Source organism: Neodiprion fabricii, chromosome 2 (genome assembly GCF_021155785.1).
Source record: "Neodiprion fabricii isolate iyNeoFabr1 chromosome 2, iyNeoFabr1.1, whole genome shotgun sequence".
Taxonomy (NCBI): Eukaryota; Metazoa; Arthropoda; class Insecta; order Hymenoptera; family Diprionidae; genus Neodiprion; species Neodiprion fabricii.
Genome location: NC_060240.1, coordinates 33,908,667 through 33,929,897, shown reverse-complemented (window position 1 = coordinate 33,929,897; position 21,231 = coordinate 33,908,667). Strand labels below are relative to the sequence as shown.

Here is a 21,231-nt window from a genome sequence, read left to right as displayed (position 1 = left end):
TTGGCGAAAATTCTTGCGATTTTGAAAAGTGCTGGAATCAATTCTTTCAGGCACTATTCCGACGTAATTTTGCGAGAAAAATCGATTGGGCACAGTCCCAATACGCTGCGATCAACGCATCGAAAGTTACGGCCTAAAAACGAAAACCTGAATTTTCGACATTTTTCAGCAGGTGCTTTTTTCTTCGTCATTTCTCTGCTGTTGATCCCACGCTCTTTTCGCTGCGATTTCTGAGTTCCTTGGGGTCCAATTGGTCGGGCAAGCGTCATAGGAATCAATTCTGAGACGAAAAATTTTTTGGTCAAAAAAAAAGGAAGGTTAACCCCTTCGTATTTTCGGCGAAAATTCTTGCGATTTTGAAAAGTGCTGGAATCAATTCTTTCAGGCACTATTCCGACGTAATTTTGCGAGAGAAATCGATTGGGCGCATTCGCAATACGCTGCGATCAACGCATCAAAAGTTACAGCAAAAAACAAGAACCTGTGTTACGTCGGGGTCAGAGTGTACTGAATGGTGGTAGTCAATGAATAATGGAGTAATCCTAAATGCTCCCACGTAAAGACAATGAATAAAAATTAAAACTAAGCAAGACCTACCTTTCGATAAGCCGGTCATGTGGGTACGTTGTTGCCTAGTCCTGCACAGGTCTGTGAGAGTTGTTCAAATGGTTGAGGCTGATTCATAATAATGAAAATGGGAAAAGGACCTAGTTCAAAATAAATGATTGGAAGTGATGTAACTGGTAAAAGTTAAAGTTTATTTTGTAACATTGAATGACGATGATGACTTAGATATCGAAAGTAACAATTTATAAAGTGTTTGAGTTTATACAACAGTGCACGCTGACGGACAAATTCAAATTCAAATGCAGAGAAGCTGCAGAATCACTAAATTTGACCGTTTGCGTGTTTGAGCAAATCGTGTGTTATTCTATTCTAAACGATACTCATAACTAGCTGGTCGTGATTATTCGATATTGTATCCCTCTCTATAGATTATCCTCCCACTCCTATTTCTACTCCTACTTCTGATCTCACTCCCGATCCTAATTCTACTCCCACTTCTACTCCTACTGCTATTCCTACTCCTACTCCCGATCCCACTCCTTTTTCTACTCGTACTCCCACTCCCACTTCCACTCTGTTGAATATTATATAAGTGGTATATTTATAGTACACAAATCCTCGTCATCCTCGTCCTCCTTCTGCTCGGCCTCCATCTCGTCCACCTTGATCACCCGCAACCACCCCTAACCACCTCCGATCACATCCAACGACCACCACTAACCACGTCGGGTTGTAACTCAAATCCTAATAAATATTTTAAGTATTAGAACGCATGAAAAATATTCTGTAAGGATCAATATAATTTTGTTTTTGACAGATTTGACCAAGAAGGTTATGAGAAAATTATAAAAAATCATAGAAATCTGAGTAGCCCATTGAGAGCTACTGAACGTTGGCTTGCGCAAAAAATGAATTAAAATAATTGCTCGAAAAACGTGACAAGTTTGAAAAATTGTAGATAAAATGTAAAATAAAAATTGCCATTAAATATTATAGAAAATGTTATTCTCACCGTACACAAATCCCTGTCATCCTCGTCCTTCTTCTCCTCGGCCTCCACCTTGTCCACCTCGATCACCCGCAACCACCCCTAACCACCTCCGATCACCTCCAACGACGACCGCTAACCACCTCGAATTATAACTCGAATCCTGTTAAATATTTACAATAAAAATCAGAAAACATCAAAAATATTGTATAAGGATTAAGAATAATTTCTTTATTGTCACATTTCAGCAAGAAGTTTATGAGAAAATATGAAAAATTATTGAAATTTCATTAGCGCATCGATAGCTACTGATTTTGGTCTTGCGCGAAAAATGAATTGAAATAATTTATTGTGAACATGACGAGTGTAAAGAATTTTTGATAAAATATAATCACACGTGCCAATCAATAATATAAAATAATTTTACTCACCGTGCACAAATCCTTGTCCTCCTCGTCCACCTTGTCCTCGTCGTCCTCGGCCTCCACCTCGTCCATCTTCATCACCCGCAACCGCCGCCAACCACCTCCAACGACCACCGCTAACCACTTCGGGATATACCTTGAAAATTAATAAATATATTAAGTATTAGAACACATAAAAAATATTGTGTAAGGATTATTACAATTTTTTATTGACGGATTTGACCAAGAAGATTATGAGAAAGTTATAAAAGATTATAGAAATTTTTTTAGTGCATTGATAGCTACCGAATCAGGGCTTGCGCGAAAATCCACCTCGTCCTCCTTGTTCTGCATGTCTTTCTCCACCTCCTCGTCCTCCTCGTCCTCTTCTTGAAGTCGACTTTCGCCGAGTAGTGGACCTGGAGCGCAGAAACCACGGAGTGCTTGTCCTGGAAGTCAAGTTTTATCAGGTAGAGGACCTGGAGCGTAGAAACTATGAAGCAATTGTCCCTGGAGTCAAGTTTCACCAGGTAGCGGACCTAGAGCGTAGAAACTACGGAGCCCTTGTTCAAAAGTCACCAGGTCAAGAATCATGACAGTCAGAACTACAGAGCGCTTTTCCTGGATGTCAAGATATACCAGGTGGAGGACCTCGACAGCCAGAACTACGGAGCGCTCGTCCTGGAAATCGAATTTTACCAGGTAGCGGATCTGGAGCGCAGAAGCTATGGAACACTTGTCCTGGAAGTCGAGTTTCACTAGGTAGCGGACCTGGAGCATAGAAACTACAGAGCGCTTGTTTTTCAAGTCGAGTTGCACCCGGAAGCGGACCCGGAGTGCTGGAACTACGGAGTTAGAGAACCCGGTACTCGAAATCTGCGGAGCGCGTTTCTCATACGTCCGCTCTACTGCGCCGTTATTTCCAGACTGAGGAATTCGGCTAGCTGATTTTCGTCTATATAGATCGATCGCGTCGGGAGAAAAAAAATTTTGGGTGACGTCACTTTCTGACCATCCGAACATCCAAACTTTGGTTACGAACTGCAGTACTTTGTATGAAGTATGATGTAGGATGTATGATGATGTATGATGTATGATGTATGATGATATGATATGATGTATAATGATTTTAGTTTTTACATTTCAGACAAGAAATACGTACTTCATCTCTCCTGCCGGTTCCAGGGTCAAGCGGCTAGGTCCTTCGATGGTCAGCCGTCGACTAAAGATATATTCTTCAGTCAACGGGTCAGCTAATAACGCTGCCGTTCTGCGACAGTTGGATCATCAAAATTTTTGCTCATACCTTCAAATGTGTGTTAAAATACACTCGAAGTTTTAAGAAGCTTCGTTCTATCTCTTCCTATCAAAAAAAAAATAAAAACTCTTCGACAATCACCTTTTTAGGTCTTAAATCAGAGAACACTGCGTTAAATACTGTCTCACATACGGAGCATCCATTTCATCTTGATCAAAATTAGCGCATCCGTGACGTATTACAGTTACTCTGAATACTTTTCATACAAAACACTTTTCGAAAACAATTCGGCTTCTCCACCCAACGTAGGTACTTCACTTGCGACTAGCTAAAACAGCGTTTTGATTTTGATACATCAGGCAACGGCGCGCGTGCGCATTGTATTGCCAATGCAGACGATAATGCTTTACGCTTGTCGGCACGCGCTTTCTCAGTTTTAATCTTGGTGTGTGTTTACCACTGGTGAATTTTGCTTAGGGTTCACGTTGCAAAATGAATAATCGTGGCAGAAGTTGGTACAGAAACAAAGGAAAGCGGAAAAGACCATCTGAAATTACGGAAAGTGAGTATTTAGTTAAATACAATGTTATAGACAATGCAAAGTATAACGAGAAAAAAGTTTGACTTCAAACACGTGGATTTCAGCAGTCTTTACCAAACCCTGTCAAGTAATTCTGTTTGCTTTGTCAGTTAAGCTCCGTTAATTTCTAGATTTATGTCGCAAGTGAATTATTGAAATTCCGTCATTGTTTCGTGTTAATGTGTCCGTTTCAGCACTCGGAGGGTCGAAAAAGGACATGTCAAATCCTACAGATTCAAGCGAGGCATGCTCGCTGTTCAATCCAAATAGACACAACTCCCCATATCATAATTGGGACTTATATTTCCACAACGAAGGTAAACGCAATTTTTCTTCTGGCTATATACAAAACATGTTTGTTAATTACGATCATATGCTATGTAGAATTGTTTCAATCATTTTAGTGTACACCAAAGCCTCGTCGACAGTAAGAAAAATTGAAGCAATGCAAAGATTTATAATGTCCCATATGGATATATTTCCAGTTTCAAACTTGGAAAACAACAAACCTTATAATGTTGACATTAAGATCCTGCTTAAGGATGACTCGTTTTATAATGAGTGGAGTAGTTTCAAAGAGGATCTGACAAATGATCCGAAACATACGCTAAACTGCCTTGGTATGGCAATTGATCAGGTAGGCATAGATTGTTTGTTTGTCTGAAATTGATTTGCATTAATTATTCTAATTTTACTATGCATTACCATCAAGATGATGATTGAAACAATCACAGCAAAAGAGGGAATGGATGATGTGACTGTCTCAGCTAACTTGCCAATAGCTGTAGTAAGAATATCCAATTATGGTCCAGTCCTCTCCCTGAGAGACCTCAAGGTAAATTCTTATGGTAAGCATAATGCCATGAAGGTACTAAGAAAAGTAAATTCTATCTCCTGGATAGGAACCTGGGGATAAACTTAGTATTAATGATCATAGGAACTAGCGTAACTCCTGGTGCTAATCAGTTTTCACGTAATCAATGCACGACGCAGTCATGTGTTAACTTTGAACTTATTATTTTGTTATAACAAAAAAAAAAAAAAAACAATGTTATTCATTTTAAAGATAAACAAAGTTAACTGTGCAAAGATATGATTATGTGAAAAATAAAAACATAGATAGAATACAATTATAAAGTAAAATCTTTACCACGATCAACATAAAAGTAAATGGAAACTAATCCGGTATTATCATGCAATTGGTGGGTTTCACTAACATTCGTTGACATTTATCAGTTGTAAGTTCAAAAAAACGTATAGATCATCTTTTTCAATTGGCACACAATGTACTTCAAAAATATCATTATTTTGTGCTGAATCTGTATTCATATTTAATAAATCTTGGGCTGAATTTAGCACTACAAATTATCCACTCATTGTTTGTCATAGATTGTTTTTACTTCTCCACACAATACAATACTAGCTCTTTTAATCAAAACGAAACTGTATCAAATTGTTTTGCAAGTTTCATAACACATGAAATAATTTACTCTAGGTAAGCTAATATCCATCAGAGGATGTATTATGAGGGTTGGGAATATAAAGCATTTTGCCCAATGGATGGAGTTCTTGTGTGTATCATGCGGCAGTCGCATGATCTCGAGACAAGTTGATGGAATTTACACCTTACCAACCAAGTGCGTTTCCTGTAATGGAAAAAAATTCCAACCTCTCTTGAGTTCGGTACATACAAAAACTGTAACATTTCAAGTGATAAGATTACAGGAACATGTTGGCGATGAGCAGGTCAATTTTCTTACATTATTAACAACATAATTCTTATCCAGGTTATTTCACTAGACGCAATCATCCTTGGTGTTGTCATTCATTTTTCTATGCATGTTTATTATTTGTGATTTATACTTCAATTTTCAAGTTTTACATGGAACTTTAGCTGGCATCAATATTATAAAGTTTATCATCACAAACATGTCGATCATTGATGAATACAAAGCATGTATTAGATATTTAATTTGTACAGGATGACAAAGGGAGAATGCCCCGTATTATTGATGTCGACTTGATAGAAGACTTAGTCAACACTTGTATGCCAGGAGACGATATTACCGTGACTGGAATAATTAAAGTGAGTTGAAATTTTTATTAAAAATATGAGCATATATAATAAAGATTCTAGGCAGATCCAACAATTACATTGCCACTGACGTTTCACAGTAATATTATTAGAATCTTCTTGAACAAAATTTGCTTGTATGTATTTAATTATTTTCTCCAAGTTTGCTTAGTAATTGATGTAATATTCTAGGTCAGAGGAAACGAGAAGAATTCATCGAAAGGAAATACTGCCGCGAACTTGTTTTCCTTATACATGGAAGCTGTTTACATATTAAATAATAAATCGCAAAACAAATGTGCTGTTGCACTTGATCTGACTGATGTAGATCACCTTGCAGTAAAGGTCAATTGTCAGTTGCGTGAGATTGTAAAATTAACAAGGACAAGTGAATTTTTAATTGGCTTTTCTATTTTGTTGCAGGAAGTCTATCATGATCCAAATGTATTCAAATTACTTGTGCAATCCCTCTGTCCAAGTATTTATGGTCATGAACTCATAAAAGCTGGACTCATTCTAAGCCTGTTCGGAGGCAGCACAAAATCGCAGGATGTGCGCGATGATGTCCATGTTTTAGTTGTCGGTGACCCCGGTCTTGGAAAGTCACAAATGTTGCAAGCTTGTGCTCGTGTTGCAGCCAAAGGTGAATAGTAGCTTGCTGTACAATATTTCCATAAATTCACTGACTTACTTGCTTAAGTTTTCTTTTCTAGGTATTTATGTATGTGGTACTTCTAGTACCTCGACGGGTCTAACTGTTACTCTTGTGAAAGATGCCAGTACCGGTGACGTCGTTCTTGAACCTGGAGCACTTGTTCTGGCTGATAAAGGCACCTGTTGCATAGATGAATTTGATAAAATGTCAACGCAACATCAAGTAACGTTTATTCTGATTATAATTTATTCTTGCTCACAAGTGTCTCACTCAAATAACGTATCCGTTTCTATTCTTTCAAATAGGCATTACTTGAAGCGATGGAACAACAAAGTGTCAGTGTAGCTAAATCAGGGATGGTATGTTGCCTTCCAGCTAGGACGTCAATCTTGGCAGCTGCCAATCCAGCTAGAGGACGCTATGACAGGTCCAAAACTGTAATTGAAAATTTGAACATGAAGCAGCCTCTGCTTTCACGTTTCGATCTAATATTTATACTCTTAGACCAACCTGATGCAGTAAGTGTCTTCTAGAAAAAAATGCTTCGTATCTTGAGTAATGTAGTTGTAAATGGCGTGATTCATATTGGGACCATCTTTTTTTTTTATTTTCAACAGCATTTGGATGATTTACTCTCCGACCACGTTATGGCTGTACATGTTGGTATAAGCAACCAAATTGGAGATATGAGGTCTAACAGTACCAATTCGTTATCGACTGGTGAATCTTTCACGTCAGCAAATAACTTGAGGTAAAAAACTTCTGTTGTTGAAAAATCAAAGTTTATCTATGTCACTATTCCTATTAAAGTTTTACAAATATTAAAATACAGGCAAAAATTGAGTTTATGTCCAACTGAGACCATTGACCCAATACCACATCGTATTCTTCGAAACTATATTATATATGCTCGGCAATATGTTAAACCAAAAATAACACCTGCTGCAGTAGAAGTATTGAAGGATTTTTATTTAAAATGTCGAGCGCGAAACGACAGGGAGAAAATAACGCCCATGACACCAAGGCAATTGGCAGCACTAATCAGACTGACTGAGGTAGAATTTTTCTTACATGCATTTACGATTAGCTAAAGAAACGTAATCAATATGTTCATCTGAGTCGCAAAGAGATGTTAAAGTACCTCAAAATGAATGAGAATGCTTTAAGATTATCAATACAATATGATTTTTATTTGATACGTGAAAAACTTACGCTAATTCTCATCGAAGGCATGTTTCATATCAATCCAAGAAGCTGATCTGGAGCTCTAATTCCTCATTTTTAGGCAAGAGCGAAGTTGGAATTAAGAGAAGAAGCCACGCATAGTGATGCTTTGGAAGTCATTGAGATAATAAAGTTCAGTATGGCAGAGGTAGATGTGGAACACATTGAGCCTGATTATTCACTATTGTCTGGATCTGGAAAATTAACAGCTGCTAAGGTAATTATGGATAGATATACAGAATAGAGAACAGAAACATGTCCCGACATATACTTGGCTCAGTAAGAATTTCGCTTAATAATATTGTATACGTTTTTTTTTTCTACAGGTGAAAGCGTTTATAAGTTTATTAAGAGATAAAGCAGCTGCTATGGGAAAAACAGTATTTTCAACAAGGGAAATGAGAGACTTGGCAACGAAAGAAAAAATTATTGTAGATGATTTTAACGCTTTAATTTCAAAACTGAACGAAAATGGTTTTATTTTGAAGAAAGGGCCAAATTTGTATTCAGTAACTACAAACAATTAACAAGTAAGTTCAGAAGACATAAGTTAGATTTGCAGGACTTCAGTTAACCACGGGATACTGTATATCAATTTAGGTTAAATAATTGTTGCTGCTTTTATTAATTTTAATTGAAAGTGACGGTGACTTTATATTGTACATAATTAATTGTTTTAAGAAAATTCAATTCTGTCACATTCTGTTCAATACCATAGATATGTTATATTATTGTAGACTTTGTACACTGCCTATTATAATATTTATCAGTTACGATTTTAAGGTAAAATTTTAGTATTTGCTTATATAATTACATACCTTACCATTTGATTAACAGCAAATAGATCTTAAAATAAACTAATTGTCACAACGACGTATGATCATCACGAAAAATTTAGGTGATATAGAAAAATTACAAACATTCACTCAGATTTGGTACAGTTACTTAAGTTAATCAAAGAATATTTACTTACACGCATTTGTACACATGGTGTGTTAATACAGTTTAGATTTATAGTATACAAACAGTTTTGGGAGATTGTATTCATTTATTGAGAATTTATGCGTAGTAGAAATTTCATGATGTATGTCAGTCAACAATCATCATATTCCACCACAATCGAATTCATTTGGAATTACATTTCTCTTTGAAGTCATGCTCATTAACTATAGGTCATTTCTTACTTCTGATACTAATAACTTATCACGAGAAAAAATCACGCACCATATCTTCAATGCTGTGTGTAACTCAAACTGTACAATATAGATATTTATTTAAAACTCTTATGCATTTATGTATTACCACAACTGGCAGCATTTTCATCGTACATATATACGTATATAAATATATATCATATCTATTATATATACATATATATATATATATGAATTTATATATTTTTTCAACGCTGCTCCAAGATCAACTTTTCAAAAATTCTGAACATAAAAATTGAACCGTTCAACAAATTGCTCGATGAATGTGTATTTAATGGATGACATTCGGTGCTGAGTTGAACATAATTTCACTTTCGAAGTTATAATTTTTCAACAACAGCGCTTACAATTACATCCATAAAATCTATAGTTAAACTCAATTTTGCGGTGCTTTGTTGAAGATCACATCTATAAAAATTTAAATAGATCTATCTTTCATTGACAATTAATCATTATATGACGATAGACAATTTCACAAGTAGTACGATTACCAATTTGAAGTAAGGTAGTTCATATTCCATACAGACGACAGTATTGACGGAAAACTGAACGAATTTAATTAAATCACAAAGCTATACAGGACCTACATTCTGACCTTCCGTCAATTGTAGAATCTCCTGAGTATAAGCAAAAAATACATTAAAATAATAGTAGATTTTTTGAATACCAGGTTAATGTATGATCATTTCATGAAAACTTATTGCTGATTAAACGATATATTAATGGATTCTACGAATTAAGAATAATTTTTGCAATACGTATTTTATGCTCACAATCAAAGGTCCACAATGCTCAGTTCTGGTTTTATTCGACTTTGAAAAGATGGTATCGTGTGTACTACACGAACTTACGTACTATGCTATGAATTTGAAGATGCAATTGAACCGAGTTAAATATCGTACTAGTGATCGGTATAAAATATTTCCATATTTAATGTATTTACAACACATGAATTGTATGTAGAACCCATTTGCGCGCCCCATGTTATACGTACAACTTCATATACTTATATTAAATATAGCTTTTTAAGTTTCCTTCAATACAAAAGGGCACTTGATTGAACATAGATGTAATATGGTACGGGATGAAAACAATTCACTGAAAGAAACTAGGCTCATTTTAATACAAATGTTTACACGTTATACTAGAATTAATGTTCAACATAGTTCACGTATGAAACTTCTGTTCCTCTCTGGGTATATATCACACAGAACTTTCTCTTTTAGATAACACCAATGGCGTATTTGTTATTGCTTCTTGCTGCGATTGAAGACAACACTGAGCAGCGACTCGGGATTCTACATCCTTTGGCAGAAGCGTAGTACTAGGAGTAGGGTGACTCACCATTCCTAGACCAGCATACAGAACTGGAGGGCTCATCGTCATAGACTGAACACCTTCGGCGTTTGGCCAATATTGTCTGGGCAGCGTGCATACACCGGTACCATAGACTTCGCTGACTATTGGCTGAAACTGAAGACAGAAGGTGGTCGTGTCATGCAAGATCTTCTGTCAAATAGTTGAGGTAGATGAGTTTTACTTGATCATTGCAAAAGTGAAACTCCTTATCAAGTGTGTTATGTTACCATAATACAACTGTCATACTTACAGTTTTGTGCTTTGATGACAAATTTGAAAGATCGTGGAGTGGCATTCCGTTACGTATTGTACAATATCCAACATAGTTACTTTGTCCACTAATTGCTACTACTGCTGGATGGTCCATTAAATTTCGTGACGGGGAAGTTTCTATTGTTGATATAAGTCGTCTCTTCCTCAGATAATCCGATGGTTCATCACCTTGACAAGTCAAAAAATCAGAATCAAAATATTTGGTAATTTCATGAGGATTGTTAGTAAATCTGTAAAGAGCCTTCTCCATATGTTGACACGTAATACGTCACTGTTACCATTGATTTGTTGAGGTATGATGTCTGGATTCTTGTCATCGTTGTCAAGAAACTCTCCTGCTGTATCCAATTTTCTAAACGGACTCCCGCTATGTTTTTCATCCTTTAACAAACTATTCCCATCTCGCAATCTTAATTCACGCTGGATGGTGACTGTTTTATTTGCCTTGCTGTACACCTCCGTGTGTGATTTTCCATCAGTTTCTACATTTGCGTGTTGAATGCGCAGAACAACCATGACAACAATAGCCACAATAACCAACGCTGCCACTACTCCGATCATAACACTGAGCATCGGCGTTAACTTTATATGTTGATGTGGCCGATCTGTAATGAAACATGGTACTAAGTAGAATGATATTTAATTGTTGGATTTTTGTCTAATTGTGTCTACATAATGCATATAACTTGCCTTGGTTGTACCAATATCATTGTTAGGAGAAAAAGATTCTATGTAAATTAACATTACTCGCTTACCTGATTCAGATGTCAATTGCTTTTCGGGAAGTCTCAATGTACCAGCTTGAACTACCATCGCTTCGCTTCGACCTTTGTCATTGTAAGCATATATGCATGCTTGATAAAGTACACCTGACTCCAAGTCAGTGACACTAAATCGGGGCACAACAGATGACAAATTTGCGCGTAAATCTTGACTATTACTTTCTCGCACTTCGAGTAGAAAAGATTGTTGAAGGCCTCCGTTGAAACCTTCTGCACAACGCACAGAGAAAGAATTTGTCGATGTGTTGGATGTAGTGCAGTTGTGTACCATGTCCGGACGTCCTGTTACAAAAAGATCAAACTTTATCTCTGCAGTTGTACTTTTGTTGTAATTTGTATCTCATTGACGATGCAAGTGAGATAATTAGTTATAAGTAAATTCCTGTTTGTATACGTGCATGCATACCTGCAGCAATAATGTGGTAGACACAAGGAACTCGTTGGCTTCCGACGCGATTAGTAGCCCAGCACAGAAGCGTTCCGTAATCTAATTCTGTCATTGGGGTGTAGGAAACTATGGACAAAGTGCCAGCTCTGGCTATATGTCCAGCTGCAACATCAATGCTCTCTGCTGAATTGTTGAAAGTCCAACGAAACTGTACTTCAGGGGGATTTGCATCAACTTGACAGGATATGTTGGCCTTCTCTTGTTTTGCTACGCCGTGCACTCTCGTTTGATTCGGCTTACAAGTTGGAGCAACTGTGAAGAAAATATATATGACCGTCGCTGTTGGGTACCATTCTAATAGCATCAGTTCTAAGTCAATTTTGTTTCACGACATTTGAATGCCAGGAATATTATTTTGACTTTAATTATTACAGATTTGAACTATATCGGGGATATTTTTATAGTAGTTTTTTTACTGACTCATGCGAAGTAGCTTTTAAATAAGCGATGTTATGTCTTAGCCCTCAATGCATACTTACACATGACATTTAGGTAAAATGGGTTGCTTTCGCCATCGCCTTCGCTATTGTATGCAACGCAAGTGTAGTTACCAGCACTCTTTCGATCAACGCCTTGAAGAACCAAGCTTTGATTGCTAATTATGATTCCTGATCCAATATTATGATGCAAAGCCTTTCCCTGTAATAAACAAAGTATAGAGACTATTCCTGCACCCAAGAAAGGGGTAGAGTAGATCACCTTTCAATTTTCACAATTTACACTTTCCTTTGCGTGTAACACACAAGCAACGTACCTGATGCCGCCACTCAACCTTGTAAACAGCCGGTTCTGCTTTAATCAAACAATCGAAATATACATCTGTACCTTCTCGAATAGCTCCTGGATTGAGTGAGGTACCTAGTTGAATCTGTGTCTCTGGAACATCTGCAAGAATTAATCGACTTACATTAGTACGATTCAGATGAATATTTTAAACTCTGCCACTCCAGCATTTGTGATAATATTTATAATCATACATCGTATTTCTAATGTCCATCCATCCTCCATCGATCCGCTTCCGATAACTAAATTCTCAGCCCGGCATGACAAATGTTTGCCAGCATCTGCTTTCGTTGCCACAAATGATAATATACTTGTTGTTGTATTTCCGTCGTTAGATGTCTGTAAAAATAATCTTAATTTGAAATTCTATTTTCCAAAATTTTAGTTGAAACCTATCATTTCCTTTTTTATCTTAAAAAATGATTTCTTTATTGTTTGAAGAAAAGTTGAATGCGTGGAAATTAAGTTTCATTCTGATTAATCCATGCACTTAGATAATCATCTTGAATTTCGCTCTAATCTCACAATTAAATAATGTATAGACTATAACTGCTTAGTTTACTATAGTTTATATCTTAAATAAGCTCACAGTTTCTTTAGACCCTTCAAGACGTTGTCCATTTCGCCACCATGTAACTGTTGCGGGTGGTCGAGAGCCTGATGTTTTACATAGTAAATCGTACCTCCTTCCAGCAGATAACGGTTGATTAGCAGCTACTATTTTAACATCCAATGGGCCGACTGAAATAGTGAAAAAATATTTGAATTTGGTACTATGTAACAACCATGATTATAAATCACCACCAGAAACCAAGTCGTATTAAAATACAGGACACGTATCCCGTTGATTAATAAATTTCTATTGAAAACAAAGCGAAGCTGTTTCAAATATATTTTGACGACCTTGCCCAGTAAATCACTAGATAGACTTAAAATTATAGATCTGCCACTGCAATAGCATGAAATAAGTAAAAAAATTTACATAATATAATTATTGTACGAGTGTATTTTATTACTTACAATTCATATCCACGTGTACAGATGCGGTGAGAGGTATAGATTTGTTGTTATTCGTTGCTACACAAGTTATTTCCGATCGCACATCGTCACGTCCTAAGTTTGGTATTTTAATTTCACTCCTTATGGTATCGTGGTGTAATTTCACAGATTGATTGCTTTTCATCACATCATTTCTATACCAAAGAACAGACGGCGAAGGCTTACCTGAATAATAATTATTTACCTTTGTATTCATCCTAATTTTGAAAGTGTGTAAAACACACAATGACATGAATTGAGAAGGTCCGATATTGACGGAAATAGTTGTCTAATGCAAAGTGACAGTAAATATATTTCATTGTTTTTACTATATTTAATAAATCAATAATATCTTGGAACGTACTACGATTATTAAAAATTTTAACTTACAAAACTCTTTCTTTCATTTTTTTATAATTATACCAATCAAAACATACCGCCATAGACATCGCAGAATAACTGTAATGTTTCCCCTTCTGAATATGGTCCAACGACTGAATTTCTCAAAATTCCAGCACTGTCCAGAATCTCAATTTTATGTGGTGGAACTAAGATGTGACGCAGGAAAAAAAATTAGCTCATAGTTGATCGCTCAAGTTTAGACGAATAAAATGTATAATTGTATTTATCGAAGAGCATAGTTAATTTCTCAATTATCAGCTCACCTATAACCGTAAGATTGACTTTAGAATTTCGAGTCTGACCAATTTGGAAATCGACTCGGCATCTATAAAGACCAGCATCTCCCTCTTTTACGTGATCGATTCCAAGTTCCGCTGGTTTTTTTTCCGGTACAAAATAGGCCCGATTTGAAAATACCGTATCGTCGGACCATCTTTCAGCTATACCAAAATCTCGATCTCTAGCATCAACGCTGAAACAATATAGGTGCACCTGTAAGTGGCTTGAAATAACATTTTTCTGCAGGGAAATGCAGACTATCCTTGATCTCAATGCATCTTGCAATGGTCCTTAGTTATAACTTTCTAAAAAAAAATCCAGCCGTCTGCACTGTCTTGCAGTGAACAAGGTGAACGTTGCAATTATTTTTCACAGTCTATACCTTAGAAAAAAAGTTACCACTTCGGCAAATAATTGGATTACCGGAGTCTGATAATAGTACTATTTTCACGACTATTGGAGTATCGAATGTAAGTAATGTCCACTGCTGAAGATTATACAGCAACCAAGGATCAGTTATTCCAATACTTCAAAAGTGAATGCGCGATTTCCCGATATCATTGCAGACGAGGACCAATTTTACACGAGGGATGTGAATTTAAATTTCCACCGGGACACCGAGTCAATGTGTTTCTTACTTTTGGTGTTTCGGACATTTCCAAAGAATTTACATATCGTACCTTGGAAATCGAAGAAAAACAAAATACGGGTAGCCTTGATCGATTGAAGGTCTTACAAGTAAGAATACATCCGCAGAGATACGGCTTCGAATGGAAAATGGGAATGGAGTCTTGGAACGAGGTTCACCACATCTACGTACATATAATTACACACTGTATCCGATAAATAGGATTTATGGGTGTCATTGTGTACTTACCTATACACAGGTGTTCCGAGATCTTCGCGATACCATAATACGAGTAATACCGAGTCCCCGTCATGGGATGTTGATATATCGCAGGGTAAATACGTTGGGTCTCCGACGAGTGCCACGATTTGAGACAGCGGTACTGGAAAGCAAATCCGGACAATTTCAGACAAGCTCGATGACAATTATCTGGTATAAGATATTACCGGGCTGGGGAACAGAATGACGAAATGAGCACGTGTATTACAGGGCGAGGAGGAAATCGCAAAGCTGAGCTGCTGGGCGTGGTTTAAAAAGGATTTTAACGGATCATCAGGATGGCGTGGAAGTTTGTCGGCAGAATGTAGGGTTTACTAACACCGTGGGATTAGTGGATCTTAGTGGGCGGTGAACTTAACAATTCCCGAGAGTTGGTGTTCTGGATTACATTTGGATTGTTGAAAATTTAGGACTATCATAGATAGAGAAAGGTTTTAGTTTTGACTGCCATCTATTGTTGGTCCAAATCATCCGGCTTTTAATGGTACGACACAGTAAAGCTGGGAAAAGATTACGCTAGATTGTTCACGTATATTTTCGAGGGAAAATGGAAAATGAATGGTGTTAGAAATAGACAAGGTAAAAGCAATCTGAAGTTGGTAAAGTAAGGTGATCTTATAGATGCGGTTGTGTAGTAGGACGGAACTAAGGAACCATTTGGAATTCTGCAAGCAAGCCAAGTTTCGGTTCCGGAATTGTCGAGGCAAATTTGCAAAATACACCGATACAGAGTAGTTGTACCTATGAGTAGAAATTGCACGCCTTTACTACTACCCGTTGCATTTAACTGACAGTGAAACAGTTGCAGTTTCCGTAAAATTTCAGAATGGGAAACAAAATGAAACCCGGAAGTCTTCAAATACGCAGCGTTCTGTCTAACAATAAAATAACTGTTATAGTCTAGCAGTTGTCTTCTATGCTTCATAGATTCCGATAAAACAACTACTATTTGCCCTTTACAGTCTGAAATAATACCTAAACACGAATGCGGTAATTGTATAAATAGCGTTCGTATTAGTAAATCTTGCAAGCTTGAAACTAGCGCGGTTGGTTCAATTGCAGGAGTTCAAGCCTTTGGCAAACACTATTCCAAGCGTGTTTTTTCCGGTTATTTTAATGATAGGGTGAGGTCGGCCGAGAGTTTTTAATCCATTCAAACTGAAAAGGGGCGAGAAATGGAAGGTGACGGAAAATGCGGTAAATTCTACCGCAATTTTAACGTTAATGCGACCGCAATGTTTGCGGTTTCCATGCAGAACTTTGCGCATCTTTTTGTAACATATGTTAGTCTTCAGGATACAGCTGTAAAAACCTGTACTGCGGCAAGTGCAAAAGTTTTATTTTCCACGCGTCAACTTGCCACTTAAACATTGGCTCGATTTCATCTTTGGTGATGACCGAGTATTTTTGCTATACCAATTATTGGCTCTTCGTATTAATTTCTGGGAGAAATCGTTACACTTTCGGAAGTTTAGCGTGAAAAGTGATACGAATTCTGATCCGCTTCCGCGAGTTATTCCATTTGAAATACCGCACCATAAACGTACTCAAAGGCGGATGCATTTTTTATTCGTTTCAAGTGTACCAGTTAATCGGATACCTCGGCTTAAAGTGAGAGCGAAAGGTAGACTTGATGCTCGTACAGGTATGCCTACGTTGCCTCGGTTATGTTCCATGATCACACGGATTGTACAGTTGAGCACCTTGATATCGGGATGAAAAATTTCAGACACAAGTAACTACACGACGGTGAAATCGCGTGCCGATATCCCTGAAAATGACAGCAATTCGCAGTCAAATTGCACGCGAGAAGTAATATTTGGTAAACACGCGATCTTCGCGATAAAATGGCTATGCACTGTAAATCCGCGATAGGCAAAGCGAGAAATCTCAACGAAATCGTAAACCTTACTTCATATCCGGGGGTGAAATGGTGCTCGGAAATTATGACGTTTACACTGTCAACGTAAAACAACATTACACGCCTCGCGGGACTGAAATACGGCCCAAGTGCAAATCGACTCGAACTGCTCTTGTGCCGAGGTGCACAATTGTACAGTTTATTACTTACGTATAACTACATGCGCGTATTTGGAGAGCCAGAAAAATTGCCTGGTAGTTATAGTCGTAGCCTTTTCTTTCACCTCGCATGAGAAAAAAAAAACATTTTATTATACAACGAGCGCATAAAATTTCGCGATTTTAATACGGATACGACAGTCTTGACCGCAACGCCGGAACGAAGTTGTATTTAACATGTTGTCTCATGAATTTCTTATGCCAACATCCGTCTATGCGCTGCGAAGTCGAGAAATGTGCGAGTTTTCTGGAAGAGAAAAAAGGGGCCAGCGTAATGGAAAGTATTACCAAATAACGTCGGGTCGATAGTACGTCATTTATTTCCGGTCTGTCATTGGCCCTTAATTGTTACATGCTAATCAATGCTCGGACGGTCTTGTAGAATTTCCATACCGAAGCAAAGATAATTGAAAAACTGTAATTCATTACTGCTAGGCGCATGATTATAACAGTCTCGCTCAAACTAATTGTTTTTCATCTAATTTCAGCTCTTAACGAGTCTTAGCAGACTTCGTGATCGCAATTCGAAATATATTGGGAATCGTGAGAACGTTGTACAGAAATTATCGCTGCTGATCAAATTCCGTGTTATACATATGTATAATGCTTAATACGTCTCCGAAACCGGAGATACAGAATTGAATTAATCACAGTAATTTAATGGCACGTATACACATATAGACAGCATGCACGAATTTACATAATAGTACATGCGGGCAATTACGACATTATATATGCACCGCATGCATAAAATAACCATTGCGGAAAAATTCCATTTCGGTGCCCCAATTAATCGTTGTGAAATTATGATGAAAACTGTTCATCATCCATTGTTACTGACGGTAAATTGGTAATACCGAGTATCGTAGGATTCCTCTTTGCAAGGTGAAACAATCGTCCGTTTCCATACTCTAGGTCACTACTGTTATTGTTATGATTATAATTATTAATCGAGCACCTGCAAAGTTCGTATATTGCAGGATATTCGAAACTTGAAATTAAAAATATCTTTGGTAATCCGATTATTACGCTGTATTCTATGCGAACGTGTACAAAGAGCTCGTGCAGGTATTGAGATGTGAAAGGAAGTAGTATAAATTAACCGACAGCAAAGGCGCAAGCAGCTTATAAGCTGGACTCAAATATGCCAATAGTGCCTGTAAATATTTACATAATATATAGTCGCGAATTCCAGATGCATATTTGCGAGGGCAGTGAAAAAATAATTACAGTACTGATCAGAATTTTTGCACAACAGGAGAAATTTGGTGAAAACATGCGTGCAAGGGATGCTTGAGAAGTGTTATCGAAATTGGAAAACGTACGTTCGGTCAGCTATAGCGAATTAATCTGAGGGTAATTTTTCACCGCGTATAGAGGCAATCAAACCTTCGATGTGAAACCTTTACGATCTCGCGATGGGACAATTTGAAGAGAGTAAAAGAGCCGTTACACAAATCGGTGCTTCGTACGTGTTACCTTAACGCGAACGTTACTTCGGAATTGAACACCGCACAGTAAACTAACAATAAGTACCATTAGAGTCGTGTGTCACATTCAGAACGAAGGTAACTCGATTATCTGCGAAATACACCTCAGCGTTTTTCTTTATCCCTGTATCGGTATTTTGACGACTAACATAATGGCCTGCGTTATCATGCTTGAAATATTCTCTATATTATTTATATTTATTCTGGAATACAACGCGCGTTTGAGTACACACGTACGAAAAGGAGTAGGTAAATTTGTGTCACGCAGAGAGTAAGAATCACAGGATCATTACTCATTTCGTTATAGGCAAAGAAGCGGAAGAATTCTATAGCTATAGGTACATTTTTGTACGGTACGATAAGTTATATTCTCTCACCGTCAGCAACAGTTCGCACGCGATAAATAAATGAATAAATATATATATATAATAATATATAAATAAATAATATATATATATATCTATTCTTTTTTCGTGCAATACAACAATTTTCACACCGTGTTTTACACACTTACTACAACCCCAAGGAATAACAGAGTTACATAGCTACACGGATAACATTGTGACTGACACCGTAGGGCGAAGGTCGGGGAAGACTAATACATGATATCAATGCAATGTTCAAATTAATGTTCAACTCACTGTCTTTGACGCACAGGGCACCAGTAATCCATAGCGGAACAAGCGGAATTAGTATCCTGAAATGTCTACTGTTCGAGATGCACAGTACATTTGTAATGTACATATGAAGCTGGATGATCATCATTGCATAATTATTAAGAGGTGTTTGGAACCATAATTTCACAGGTTTGTTTCAAATTAAACAGCCTACGAGATTGTTTTCACACTAACGATTATTACTCAAATATCACGCGACATTTACATCGATATTATCGTAATAAATAATTCCTCCTTCACTATTATATTCTCATATCGATGTATATTCGCGTAAATCTGCGACGATGTTTTAAATCATAATGCACATAACGCTTGCTGGTACGTATGCCGTTAAAAAAGACATATATCTCCGTAATATATTTGTATAATACATGTAGGTGTATGTACAGATCTGTATATATATATATATATATATAGATATAATTAAGACTGAGGAGAGAGAGAGAGAGAGAGAGAGAGAGTGAGTTTGTGTGTGTGTGAGAGAGAGAGAGAGAGAGAGAGAGAGAGAGAGAGAGAGAGCGAGATCTTGTCGACACTTTCTGATTAAACTCCGCGGTGTAGGTAAAAGCGCTTATTGAATTGATTCCGTGCAGTTATTGATTCACAAAATTACACATAGTTGTTATTAAAATCACCGCACCGTTTCACGCCATACGTTATTCCTCGGCGACTAACGACAGACGAGGCTTTTTAAAAATCCCTAATAATGGAATACAGGCGCCATGGAGCTAGAACCTCTCTACAGTAGCGACGATCGAAAAGAGCAGAATACGCGCGCGCACCCTTTACCTGGCATGCGCCCTGTGCTCACCTCCAACGAATACGCGCACACATCCATACGCCACCGCGGGGGTGGGATTTCTTCTTTTTTTTTCTTTTTTTTTCTTCCCTTTTCCCTTGTATTTTTATTTTTCTCGTTTTTCCTTTGCCCTTTTTATTTTTTTCATTCATTTGCTTTTCAACGTACAAAAACAATCGGTGATCCCTTGATATATGCTCGAATTCTTATCTCGCGATTTCGCATGGAGGCAACTGTATAATAACGATAATAACAATAGTAACGTTGTTTTCCCCGCAATTGGAAATTACGGAAAATAAATAAAACTGGAAAATGGGGGATAATTGTACGCACCGTGACACGATATTCGCGTTAAACATCAATGATGTTTCGCGTTCGTGTGTATTGTAAACGTATACACACTACGCGCGTATATAAGTAGATACATTATTTATACAAACGCGGTTAGTATAAGAAAAATCGATCTTCTATATACGTGTTTTATGTACAATGTATTTCGTTTTACGGAAATCACAATATAATGCACGGTGTGGAATATAAATTGCAAGACATATAATTCATTATTATTCTCTTGTATACGTTATTATATCTACGCTTATTCCGCGAAACCATTAGCGTTAAACAAACACACGATTGTTTGCACAATGATTATTTCGTTTCCATATTTAATATCAGGCGTAAATCGTTTCTCACTCAATTGAATAGTGAAAAAAGTTGCGCATTTCTTCAAACCCTTTCAACCTCAAGTTGCAGGGAAAATAAAAATCAAAACACAGAGGCTCTTAGCAACAGAGAAACCGATATAGCTTACAACGATTTGAACGAGCTGTAGCGACGATAAATAATTTTTATGTTTCTTTCTTTTCATGTTCGGTCTTAAGTGGCCAGCGAAGGTAGCGAGCTATACTTGTACCATAATACTCGACATGACTTCTCTTTTCATAACCAACT

General features: G+C 37.2%; 2 protein-coding genes and 1 long non-coding RNA gene across 10 annotated transcripts; 1 reads left to right on the top strand and 2 right to left on the bottom strand.

The window, feature by feature from the left end:
• Positions 1-3,623: 3,623 nt before the first annotated feature.
• Positions 3,624-10,773, top strand: LOC124176528 (DNA helicase MCM8-like). 6 transcript variants are annotated; one of them, XM_046557936.1, is made up of 15 exons: positions 3,624-3,779; positions 3,992-4,114; positions 4,202-4,434; positions 4,510-4,645; positions 5,293-5,543; positions 5,779-5,883; positions 6,064-6,216; positions 6,295-6,514; positions 6,585-6,748; positions 6,832-7,044; positions 7,144-7,277; positions 7,359-7,581; positions 7,812-7,967; positions 8,077-8,280; positions 10,191-10,773. In XM_046557936.1, exons 1-14 carry the CDS (start codon positions 3,710-3,712, stop codon positions 8,275-8,277), a joined length of 2,382 nt encoding a protein of 793 aa, XP_046413892.1. In that variant the 5' UTR covers positions 3,624-3,709; the 3' UTR covers positions 8,278-8,280; positions 10,191-10,773. The 6 variants fall into 6 exon arrangements, 5 of the variants coding, with proteins under 5 accessions (XP_046413892.1, XP_046413891.1, XP_046413890.1 ...); XM_046557935.1 differs by having other exon boundaries at positions 5,293-5,480; positions 6,064-6,514; XM_046557934.1 differs by having other exon boundaries at positions 6,064-6,514.
• LOC124176532 lies at positions 6,623-7,120 on the bottom strand. The gene is made up of 3 exons (XR_006869405.1): positions 7,037-7,120; positions 6,786-6,961; positions 6,623-6,705 (listed from the first exon to the last, which is right to left on the bottom strand). It is a non-coding gene; the product is annotated as an uncharacterized LOC124176532 (long non-coding RNA).
• LOC124176526 (hemicentin-2) lies at positions 8,246-20,245 on the bottom strand. 3 transcript variants are annotated; one of them, XM_046557928.1, is made up of 14 exons: positions 19,446-20,245; positions 15,206-15,338; positions 14,313-14,521; positions 14,085-14,195; positions 13,630-13,833; positions 13,199-13,350; positions 12,804-12,948; positions 12,581-12,711; positions 12,306-12,465; positions 11,785-12,078; positions 11,352-11,660; positions 10,875-11,201; positions 10,574-10,764; positions 8,246-10,437 (listed from the first exon to the last, which is right to left on the bottom strand). In XM_046557928.1, the coding sequence occupies exons 1-14, from the start codon at positions 19,567-19,569 to the stop codon at positions 10,168-10,170; spliced, it is 2,760 nt and encodes a 919-aa protein (XP_046413884.1). In that variant the 5' UTR covers positions 19,570-20,245; the 3' UTR covers positions 8,246-10,167. The 3 variants fall into 3 exon arrangements, with proteins under 3 accessions (XP_046413884.1, XP_046413886.1, XP_046413885.1); XM_046557930.1 differs by lacking the exon at positions 14,313-14,521 and having other exon boundaries at positions 20,122-20,239; XM_046557929.1 differs by lacking the exon at positions 14,313-14,521 and having other exon boundaries at positions 19,446-19,584.
• Positions 20,246-21,231: the final 986 nt, after the last annotated feature.